This window comes from Sinocyclocheilus grahami, unplaced genomic scaffold (assembly GCF_001515645.1).
Source record: "Sinocyclocheilus grahami isolate Dianchi unplaced genomic scaffold, SAMN03320097.WGS_v1.1 scaffold877.1, whole genome shotgun sequence".
NCBI classification, from domain to species: domain Eukaryota; kingdom Metazoa; phylum Chordata; class Actinopteri; order Cypriniformes; family Cyprinidae; genus Sinocyclocheilus; species Sinocyclocheilus grahami.
The window spans coordinates 418,962-430,715 of NW_015506056.1; the positions used below are offsets into that span (position 1 = coordinate 418,962).

The window sequence follows — 11,754 nt, forward strand, 5'->3', positions numbered from 1 at the left end:
CACTGTGTGTATTATTTAAGTGTGCATTTTTTTTTTTTCTCACAAGAATTAAGAAATATCTGAAAATCAAATGTGCATTGTAACAAAGATCTTGGTAAAAAAAAATTTCTTTCACTTCAAGTAGAATCACTTCTGTCAGTTGACTAAAGTATCTGACTGATGCAGGTAATTCCAAAATGAAATGTTAGTCTATCACTATAAAATACTATTTGTTTCATTTGATAAACGTGCATTTTATATAACATAAGGGTAACAAGTAGCACATTATTTATATCAACATAGTAATTGCATGGTACCTTAGCAATTAAAAGTATATTCTTTCTTTTTTCTCATCTTAATATGCAGAAACTCAACTCATTCATAGGCTGATTTGGCTAAACACTGGCACTATCAAAACATTTCTTTGCCACAACAACATTGGCTTAACCAGTATTTATATATATATATATATATATAATTTTTATTTTTTTTAAATTCCATATCATTAAATAAGATCCATTTTTATAATGGACTAAAGCTTAACCAAATAACCAAAAGTCAGGATCCGTTTTGAAAAACAATCAATTCTAAAAAGAAATTTAGACCACTTCACGGCAGTTATTTAATATATATATATATATATATATATATAATTTTTATTTTTTTTAAATTCCATATCATTAAATAAGATCCATTTTTATAATGGACTAAAGCTTAACCAAATAACCAAAAGTCAGGATCCGTTTTGAAAAACAATCAATTCTAAAAAGAAATTTAGACCACTTCACGGCTGTTTTTAACTATATAATTCTTGTCTGCACAGCATCTACTGTAAATGTTTCATTGCATCTAGCCTGAAATATTCCTTTAAATCAGCAGTAACCCATTTGGTTCCGTACAGCAAATAACAATGTGCACTCCATGTACAATAAGTTACAAAAATTGATTTCAAGGGAATGATAAACATACAGGTGTTCATTTGAATATTTCCTTCCTGCTCAGCCCACTTTTTGGGTTGTAGGTGTGAGGTTGTCATGGATTATACATGGACTTCATTGTCCGAGCTTTGCCGTCAATTATGGTGTAGGTTCTGTTGGAATGTCATGATCAGCACTTTTCATTCCAAGGTGGCAGATTGACGGCATTAGCCAAAGTTGACCTTCCACAGTGTTCCCTTCAGACAACAAGACCAGTCATTCACATTTGTACTGTCCAGTAACCCTGGCCCGAGTTCACATTCAGATACGCCTCCATACGTTTTGCACCAGGCAACAAGTAGTAGACCTTCTCAGTAGGGAACAACATTAATGTGGAAATGTTGTGGGTTATGATCTTCATCAGAGAAAATTCATACAGAACAGAGAATGTGTTGATAAGTAAAATTCTGTTAATGGACTAATGATTAATGTAAAGCTCACATTCTGGAAAGATTTGTTGGCATGCTGATGTTGTCGCAAACCTGGCTGCGTAAGCAGAAAAATCCATCCGTTGCAGTTAAAGGCATTTTGTGTTGCAGACATATTAATGTCGACCTCACAAAGGGTACATGTCATGGGACCTTTCTGTTTCCATAAAACACCACTTATGCCTGCACATGAAATATATCAGCCATGCATCAGTCCAAAAAGTTTTGAAAGCATCAAATCATTTGCAGTTGGGTGCTGAGTCTTTGTTTCCGAGTAAATGTGCATGACTGTAAAAGTGGTGCCTGTGATTTGCACCAAAATGACAGCAAATTTCTATGACCCAAACCCCAGCACCCCACAGGAAACAAAAAACAGAATCTGAGCCTTTCTGACAAGCATGTTTTCTTTATGATTTATCATCTGTAATAATCAGGACCCATTATTTCTACCCAGTACAAATTTTTAAAACACATTATTCATTAATAAGATGAAATAAGAGACCATGAGAATAAACAAGATGTTTTCTGCGATTTAAAAAAGTCAAACTAATCAGGATTTTGGGGTTAGGTTTTTGAACAGTGGTCCTAATCGGCAGATCCTAATCGAGAACCGGAAGCATGTCTGGTTTTCCAAGAGTGGGATATGGACTGGAGAAAAGGATTGGGACTAGGAAAAGGAGGGGAGGTTAAGGCTTGGATTTATACCTATTCACAATTTATAACAATTTTAATCACTGGTGGTAACAAGATCACTGTACTTACAGTAGTTGCTAGATGTGTTTGTCACTGGATGCCCTCCCTGTTGAAAAAACCAGCATATGCTGGTTAGGTATGTTTTGAAGCATAGCAGCAGGTTTGAGCTGGTATAAGTTGGTCCTAAGCTGGGGTGCATTTCTCAAAAGCAAATATGGTCGTAAATTATGTCATATGTTCAGTTCAATGGAATTAAAGACCATAGTTAGCTAAGATGGTTTTGGGAACTGCACCCTAGGTTATCTCCTGCTCAGGACCAGCTCATAACCAGCTTATAACCAGTTTAAACCAGCACATGACCAGCTATGGACCAGCTTAAACCAGTTCAAACTAGCTGCCATGCTTCAAAACATACCTAACCAGCATATGCTGTTTTTTTTTTAACAGGGCTGACATCATTGGTAAGCTTAACTTGCCCTAGCTTTTAAAAATCTAATTACAAATTAGATGCACTGCAGGTAAAGACAAGAGATTCTGTCTCACAAGAGCTGGAACCTACGCTCAACTATCTACATTTCTTGTGGTACAGTAGTTGCAACGTTAGATCTTTGTTAACATTTTTCAACTTCATCAGAAATATGACTACAAGCTTAAGGGCTGGGGGTAGGGAACAGGGGTAGACCTAAAGATTAAGATACAGGTTAGATGAAGGAAGAGGGGTCACAGGCAATATTTCTAACAGATATCAAGTGTCAAGGTTAAAACTAGGAGTTGGATTTCGGATAGAGACTACAGGTTAGATTAGTGTTCTTGAATAATATTTATCAATTAATTTCCCTCTGATTTTAGGGGTAAGTTACAGTAAGGAATTAGGTATTACAGAAATTCCTATGACTTTTCCAAGCCACTATTTCAAAATTCACTGGTACTTTCTCTTTCAGGTTTTCAACTTGTACCTCTTTCACAACATCCTCCCCCAATCTCTCTCTCTCTTTTGCAGGAGCAGTACAACAATTTGCCTACTCATACCTCCAACGAAGAATTTCTCACTGGAGCTAACTCTCTCTCCCCCACCTCTTTCTCTCTCTCTTTCTGAGCGCAATGTTTATATAGACCACAGAGCTCCTCTATCAGGCTCAGTTCCCTTTCAACTGCAGTTCACCAAACAAGCAGGAGTCCAGCCAACCGATTGCTCAGCATCTAACAAGGAAGACCGCCAGAGAAAAAAGAGACAATTATACACAAACACTGAGCCTTGTTCATACTCACACATGGCCAGCATGTCCAAGTGGACATTCCTCCAGGCCATGTGTCTGGTGGTTTCATTGTCCACGGCAGTACCTGAGAATTATGAGGATGATATCGATGTGAACTTTGGACCCAATTATTTTAACGAGATAACTGAGAACCAGATGGAAGGTGAGTAACCAATAAAATAAATAAATATTCCATTGTGATCAGTACTGTTAGCTGTGAGTTACGGAGACATGCAAGTGGTGACAGGACAAATAAACTATCAGCATGTGTGTGGAAATGTCTTTCAGAGAGGTGTTACATTAGCAAGGAAAAAGACAAAGAAATACAAACAATGTAACTCACTGGGTTCATGCGTTTAAACATTTGTGAATGCAGGAATATTTGTTGCAGTATTTGTTGAAGTGTAACAGAATTCACGTGTTGTGCCATGACATAAATGAACGTTTTGTTTGTTGAAAAGGTTATACTATGATTGTGTCTTGTCTTTGGAGTATACTGTATGCCTCTGACAACAGGGAAAAAAAAATCAAGGGAAAAAGAAAAATAGAATAAAGCAGATAATAATTTTAAAAAACTGATTCATTTTTATTAACCAGATTGATCCAAGAAAAAAACTAAACTAAACAAAATATCAAATAATTTAAATCAAAAGAGATGATCATTATTTTTAAATTGAGTATTCTACCTTATAATTGAAAATGTCCTTATTAACGACGCTAGATATGTGTCAGGGTGTTCAAAATATTTTTTAACCATGTGAAGAAATAGATTTAGCATTTCTGTTTGCTGGGATCATCCCATTGTTGCAGAAAACTGAAAAACTTATTCTTTGGTTGAGTTTAATCAAACATTTTTTTCTGAATTCTATATAAGTTTTCCAGATCTAAGCATTTAATCAACTATGAATTGACTTAGTTGCAGTATTTCATTATTGGGTCAATATCACTGTAGGGTGCCTTTTGGCATCCTGTACATAAATAACTCATTTGTCATGATAACTTAACATAAAAATGACTATGAAAGGGTGTGTTATATTAGGCTAAGTTTTTATACTTATAACAAAAGCATTACTTGGCTCTTTAGATACATTTTCTAGATTTTTTTTTAGTTTTGTGTGAGAGGATGCGTGTTCTTTTGCTATGTCCCATGCACTGCTCATTAAATTTGAATGATAGTAGAATATTGTCAAATCATAAAATAAAATAAAAAAATTCTCCTATTAATATTTAGTTTTATATTAATAGGAGAATATTACTATTATTACTTAATATTACTCAATTTGAGTGCATTGATCATTTGGTAATAAAAACTATATTTTTATTTAATAATAAAAAAAGAAGAGTTTGTCCATGTCCCTTGAATGGTTGTCCACCCTGTCGTATTGGTGTATCCACCCCTTTCAGAAAAGGCCATCCACTTCAGTGACATCAAGACAACAGATTTTTTTTGTCTCTTCAGTGGCGGGAATTTCAACCGATGAGGTGAAATTTGTTGGTGACTTTTCAATTGACAAATTTTCTTCGTATGAGTTTGTTTACTTGCTTTGCCAAAGCTTAACATGTCCACCCTGTTGGCATAAACTATGCCAGAAGTTATTAGAATACAGTAGCTATCTAAAAAAAATGTGTGGGAGCTCAGCTAATATGTTTCTATAGTACTTGAGTGTCTACTATTTATGATATGACAAAGCAAAAAAAAACTAATTTTTTGAGTATTGTGGGGGTTGAAGGCACACTATGGTGATATTGACTATTATAGTTCACAGAGTTCCATAGGACCATGACGCACTCTCCACTGCTAACACTTCAAGCTCAATGGTGTCACCTTAAATACATATAAAAACCATGTCATCTAAACTCATGTTTTCTTTCTCTTTCTACATTCCTCTCCCTTCATTTCTCTTGATTTCTCTCTCAGGGGAGACCCCCATACCTTCCCCTGAACCCTGCAAAGGCCCAGTCTTCACTAAGTGGGATAAGCTCTTCACAATGCTGGAAAATTCCCAAATGAAAGAGAACATGCTCCTGCAGTATGCCGATGATATCATCAAGGTGGAGCTACAGAGTCTGAGAGAAGAGATGTTACAATTTGTGGCACAGTATGGCGGCTCTTGCGCATCTGCGGTTGAGAGCTCTGTTCGACGGGCTGGGATTCAAACAGAGACGCGTCTGCAGAACGCACTAGACCATGTCCAAGAGGTCTCAGCTGATCAGTCCGTGCAGCATGATGCAGCCCTGCAGCAGCTACTGGCTGTTAGCGTAAACCAGGCTGCACGGCTGGAGCGACTGGAGAACAACTGCTTGAAATGGGGGGGAGGAGGTCTGGCCTCCCAAGCCAAGAGCTTCCAGGCCCGACATCTCATGCAAGAAGTGATGGAGACAGAGAATGGAGGTAGGCTGGAGAAGACTCTGGCAGCCATCTCCAGTGAGCTGCAAACCATCCGGGAACAGCTGACCCTTTACACCAAATCAGTCTTTGTAAACAGCCTTCCATCAGGTGAGACATCTAAACTATAGAAAGCAAAATTAGTCAATATTTTTACCACTTTACTGAGAGGCGCATAGAGCAAAAAAATTGGACGGAGAAGCAAAATGGGTATACTGGAATTCAAACTGGATTCAAACCTCAGAGTGTCTAACTATGTGCAAGAAATGGCACAGATAACAGCCCACACTGTGTATAGAAAGGTTAAAACGCACATGTAGATTTATCCCATAGGACCTAAACAAAACATCATGCACCAATTCCTACCAATTCCTTTGCAAGTATGTTGCTTTAAATGAGTTATTCTTCTGAGGTCAGTTTGGATAGGACTAAAACAGACTGCCATGGTGACAATTCTGGTTTGGTGCTGTCAATTTTGAGCTGTAAATCCACGATTTATGCAAACCACATGGTAAGATCAAATCACTAGCCAACTAAGCTGACTAAAACAAACACAAAGCATGTCAACTCATACGACCTCTGAGCAGACCACCATCACCCCAAGTTAGGAGGTTGATTCCCCCAAAATCTGATAAATGTTTAACCCCCTAAGACATTCCCCAAGCTCCTACTGAGTTGGGAAACAAACTTTGTTCGCATCAAGAGAGCTTTCACCTTGTCAGTATGCCGGATACAGATTCTAGTCAGCTTAAGCTAAGAATTATTTAATCTGCGAATGCCCATGCCTTCTGCATTAAATAGCTTTGTAGAGGTAGAGTAAATGAAAGACACAGAGGGAGGTATAATTATGAACAGCAATGCAGGGCGACCACACCAAATCATCCAGGGGGGAAAACAGAACCAGATGAGACTCTTTAGAGAATGACTTAGCCTTCCTCCATTCTCCCACAGCAGGAAACCCAAGACAAATGTAATGAAAATATTGTAAGCTACGGTAGGATAGGAGAGCCGTGGCCTGTCATAGCAAAGCAATCACCCACAGGAGAGAGAATGTACCAATCCCATTAACCAATCCCCCTTCAATCCCTATCCGTTTTACAAGCCTTCCACTGTAATTGAGTTTCTTCTGGTTGAAGATCCTCTCAAAGGTTATGCCAGCTAATCGTGCACAAAACTGACCATCCGTATAAAACATGCTCATGCAAGCATGAACTTATAAAAGACAACTGCACAGGGACGATCATAGTTGGGTTATACCTGATCATTTAGCAGTGAATAAATACTAAAAGCACAAGAAAAAGAAGTCTCTTGATCTCTGTCGCTCTTTGGGAGGCTCAGCAGAAACAAATCCTGGACAGGATTCACAATGACTAAATGTTTACAGTGTAACTCATTACTTGGAGAACCCCCATTAAAAGATAAAGGATGCGCTGAAGATTACATTACAAAACATTTTTATTATTTACACTTTGTGATGAACCCTCCTTGAAAGATTTGTGTAAAGGTTAGATAGGTTGGACAGATAAAATCACAAGCCTCCAGTGATGCAATCGTATGTAACTATTGATGGGTGGAGTGGTGTAGTGGTTCTCCCTCTGAAATAAATAGGGTAACCGACATCATAACAGATCAATTCTGTTCCTTCTTACAGCGGATAATCAAAGTTTGTTAACCACTTAACTCTCCCTTTCCCTCTCTCAATTCTTCTTCCTTTTCAGGCTGTGACACTGGGCTGCTCTTCCCCACACGTTCATCTACAGCTCATGTTGAAGTCTCACCCAAAACACCCTTTAAGACCAATGCCGTCACCATTTGCCTGTGGGTGAAACCAACTCAGGTGCTCAACAAGACCATCCTCTTCTCGTACAGTACAACTGGCAATGCCTACGAACTCCAGTTGGTGTTGAATGGACAGAGTGTCTTCTTTACCGTCTATGGTGAAACCCATTTGGTGCAAGCTTCAGGGGCAGCTCAAGAGGGTCAGTGGGTGCACATTTGTGCAGTCTGGAGTTCACAGCAGGGCTTGGCTTCACTGTGGGTGAATGGTCAACAAGCTGCAAGCTCTCCTGGAGTGGCCGAAGGTCATGAGTTACGCAGCAAAGGAAGCATACTATTGGGGCAAGAGTATGGACGTTTCTTCAGGCATCTTAGTATCCCCGACACATTTGATGCGGAGCTGGCCTTCACAGGGAAGATGACTGGAGTGAACATGTGGGACCGCGTTTTGGATTCAAAAGAGATATCTCGGCAAGCGCGGCTGGATGGGAATGGTTGTGGTATCCGTGGTAATGTGGTGGCATGGGGCATTTCTGACATTGAGCCAAAAGGGGGTGTCAAATTAATATACTAAATTTCTCTACTGTCTTAACCACCTGGGCCCTGTATACAAATCAGCTGAGCTCCTACAAGCACATATTAAGAACCTGCTTTGCTACACCTGCACAAAACAATAATTTTCCTCTCCTTAAATGTGCAAAAAATGCTCCCTCATAGGGAAAATGTGATTTAGCAAGTTACAATAGTTAAAACTGCTGCCATTGGAGGGACATTATATCATATATCTTTTTTTTTATTATTAAAAAACTGTTCTGTTTTACAAGAATGTTTAATACAAAATGGAGGGATTTAAAAAAAAAAAAAGTATTATGTATCGTCAAACTATTTATCTTGATTGGTAATGTTTACATTCAGATTTTACTTAATTTTTTATCTATTTGTAATGTAATACTTCAGTCAATTGCTATTTTTATGCCTTTTTTTTTTTTCAAACTATAGGCTCCGTTACATATCTTGTGATGGCCATTTTAAAATATCTTGTTATAGAGTTCTGTATGTTATAGAGTATGTGAGTTCTGCTAATTAATAACTTTTTTGTCTTTGGTTTGTATTTTTACCACAAGATGGATGCTATGTTTTGATGACAGAACTGTGGAAAATGTTTACAAATTGTGACTTTATTTTTATGTTTCCGCTGATGTGATTAAATGTATAGTGTTTTCTTTTTTGGGGGGGGGTTGTTAAGAGGCTAAGATGAATGTATAATGTACATAGATATTTTTCTGAGGGTTGGGGAAAGCAAACCATAATAAAAATGTAAAACTAAAAATAACAAAAACATTGTCATTCAGGATCTGTTGAATGAAAAAAGATCAAGAGGTGAGTGTTTCAGTTAATAGCACATAACAGTTAATTGTGATATATACATTATTTAGTGATTCAATACATTATGATGGATAATTATTCCATAACCAACAGCTAAATCATTCTTAAATTAAAACTATGTAAAGAGTTTACCAGTGAGACTGTGAAAAATGTCAGTAAGTGAGTGTGGCTTTGTCCCAAATGCTATCCCATATCTGTAATGTCAGCGAGACTATAGGTTACTCCATTCCCAACCCCTTTGCAGCCGCTATGAAAGTGAGGACTCGGATAAGAATCACAACAGTTTAAAGGTATGGTTACATTTAATATTGTTACACAACGGATTCAAGTTAGTCATACAGATTAACCAACAAAAAGTTGCTTCGTTTGAAAGCTGAAAATTCCGCTGAAATTTTGCTAACATGACTGCACCCTAACATAAAATTTGAAACAGGGTTAGTGAATCTCGAGTATCAGTTTTAATATCTCTTGGTTTGCCTCTCTCTCTTTTTTTAACAGAAAAGACTTCCAGAATCATGTAAAAAGTGACCTTTCAGTTAATGTCAACATTAAGCAGCATTAAAATCCCTCTTTCCTTCCACCCTGTGACATATTTGAATAAAATGTTAAATTAAAAAAAATTTGAAAATACACTAACAAAAGATAAGTTGCTTTGGTGGCAGAGCAAGTGAGTACATTTTGATAAAGGATTATGAGGACAAACATTATTTTTCTTTGGAATATTATGCTCAATGATAATGATGAGACTTGTACAATAAGATTGTGTATTAAAAAAATTCAAGTAAATCAGTTAATCGAAAACAAGACAAAACAGCACAGGCCACATTAAGCGTCTGGTATTTTACACGTGTAACATGCAACATAACCAAGGATCTGGATGACACTGGTCATGGGTCAGCATAAAAGAGGAACAAATCATTGGCTTTGCAAAAGCACTCAGGCCTCAGACTGATTAGTGGATCCAGATGGTGGAAGGGAGACTACATTCTTGAAGGGATATTACTAATAATGAGCATTGCTGGAGGGAGTTTGGGAGCCATTCAAAAGCTTTAATGTTTCAAAGATGCTTCTCTACCTTTCCTGCTCCTGTAGTGAGTGTACACACCAGGGGAGCTGTGTCTCTAACACACTCCAGACCACTACAAACACTCATCGTACCTCCGACGTGACTTCAACATGGGACCCCTGTGTCTACACACTAAAGAAACATGAGAGCTGATGGTGAAACACCTACGTAGCTCAGCAAAACATTTTAAAGAGACTAAGTGATTGTTTAAGTTGTTGACTGTCCTGCTGAAAAGAGCAGCATACACTATCTTTTGTCATGGTGGTGGTGTCACAACTAGTCTTCTACACTAATCAAGTCAATATGGCATTTTGAGTAGGGTTATTTTTTTTTTACCACCAGTAGCCACTAAGTCATTGCTGAAGTAAAGTTGGTCAAAGCCTTCTTTTTCTTTACTTACCATTTTAAATGTGTGATTTTCAAAAAGCCATTTTTCAGAATGAGCCTGGCCTGAGCATTAAATAGACCATGGAAATTGTAATCTAATTGTCGTATCAATGAAGTAGTTGTTTCTATGAATCACTGCTCTACCCTTCCCTTTGTATTGTTCAGCGTTTAGAACCCCTCGATGGTACCCCACAAAACCTAACCTGAACCCCATTACCTCACCACACTTCCTGCTTCACGGACTACGAAGAGGTTGCACATTATTGGTTTTCTGTGAACCCATGGGAAGTAGGACCAGAGTGGTGTTAATGAGAGAAGGGGAAAGGAGACTGATTAGAAGGACAGACCCCAATGGGAGGCTTGAGGAAGGACAAGTTTGAGCTATTAAGTTCTAAAAATCCAATAAGCTGGTCCCCTGTAGTTGCTCTGCTATAATGCATGGCATATGCAGAAACCACAAAACCTGATATGCTTATTAGAGCCCGACCAATATATCGTTTTGCCGATATTATCGGCTGATATGAGCCTGTCGCCGATATATCAGTATCGGCGAATATGCTGCCGATATGAACATTTTTTTACAGAACGTAAACGCAGATAAAATGCTTGAAATGGTGTAATTACTTAGTTTGTCCAGCATTGTTTGCTACTGGCGACCTGGATGAAACACTTTAAAGCTTAGTTTATGGAAAACCATTGAAACTTTGAACAGCCATATCTCCGTAACGGCACGGCGAATCCGCACCAAATTCGGGGGATCCCATCAGCTCGAGGAACCCTCTTGAATGTGAATCGAGTGTGCATCTAGAGGCCCACTTTCGAATGAGAACACCCCCCGCGTCGATAGAAGAGGAAGGGGTGATTGTTGCTGGTTACTGTATGATGATTGAAATCATGAAATGGCCTTAAACAATCAGTAAATAAACTGCAGAACGTTATGTTTTCTAATCGACGCACGCATTGCATGTATTCTGACAGCGCGTGCACGAACTCGCAGCAGATCTGCTTGTTAACCAGGGTTCAAAGTCCAAAGCGCGAGGAAAATCTGCGCCGATACAGTTGTCAGTTGCTCAGTCACATTTTTATGAATTTTTACAAGGCATGTGACAATGCGATACGTACGACGTATTCGTAATGAGACTCATTTATAAATCTGTTGTCAACAAAAATAAGCATTGAGGTCTTCCTGTGCGTTTCCGCCAAAATAAAAGTTGAGAAAAAGCAAGAACTCTTATCAACATTCATAAATGTTAGTATTGTAATTTTACTGTTGTTCTGTAAAATAAAATTAAAAGACAATAATAATGATAATAATCATTACAACAGCTCTGTTTTAATACATTTATTATAACATTCACACATAGTGTTCAAATTAGGATCTGTAATATTTTCTAATGTTTTAAAAGAAGTCTCTTCTCAG

The 11,754-nt window shown here is 37.9% G+C and overlaps 2 protein-coding genes across 2 annotated transcripts in view; one reads left to right on the forward strand and one right to left on the reverse strand.

Moving 5' to 3' along the window:
- The window catches only part of LOC107563514 (ventricular zone-expressed PH domain-containing protein-like), a 117,864-nt gene that overhangs the window by 79,247 nt on the left and 26,863 nt on the right, over positions 1 to 11,754 (reverse strand). The window lies entirely within an intron of this gene.
- LOC107563506 (pentraxin-related protein PTX3-like) lies at positions 3,196 to 8,828 on the forward strand. Its single transcript, XM_016248402.1, has 3 exons — positions 3,196 to 3,496; positions 5,252 to 5,830; positions 7,438 to 8,828. The coding sequence occupies exons 1-3, from the start codon at positions 3,349 to 3,351 to the stop codon at positions 8,067 to 8,069; spliced, it is 1,359 nt and encodes a 452-aa protein (XP_016103888.1). The 5' UTR covers positions 3,196 to 3,348; the 3' UTR covers positions 8,070 to 8,828.

Excerpts from the sequence above, each read along its gene's own strand:
- LOC107563506 (XM_016248402.1), top strand. The coding sequence starts at position 3,349 with ATGGCCAGCATGTCCAAGTGGACATTCCTCCAGGCCATGTGTCTGGTG. Across the intron at positions 3,497-5,251 it reads AACTGAGAACCAGATGGAAG|GGGAGACCCCCATACCTTCC; the intron begins GTGAGTAACCAA and ends TTTCTCTCTCAG. Across the intron at positions 5,831-7,437 it reads TGTAAACAGCCTTCCATCAG|GCTGTGACACTGGGCTGCTC; the intron begins GTGAGACATCTA and ends CTTCCTTTTCAG.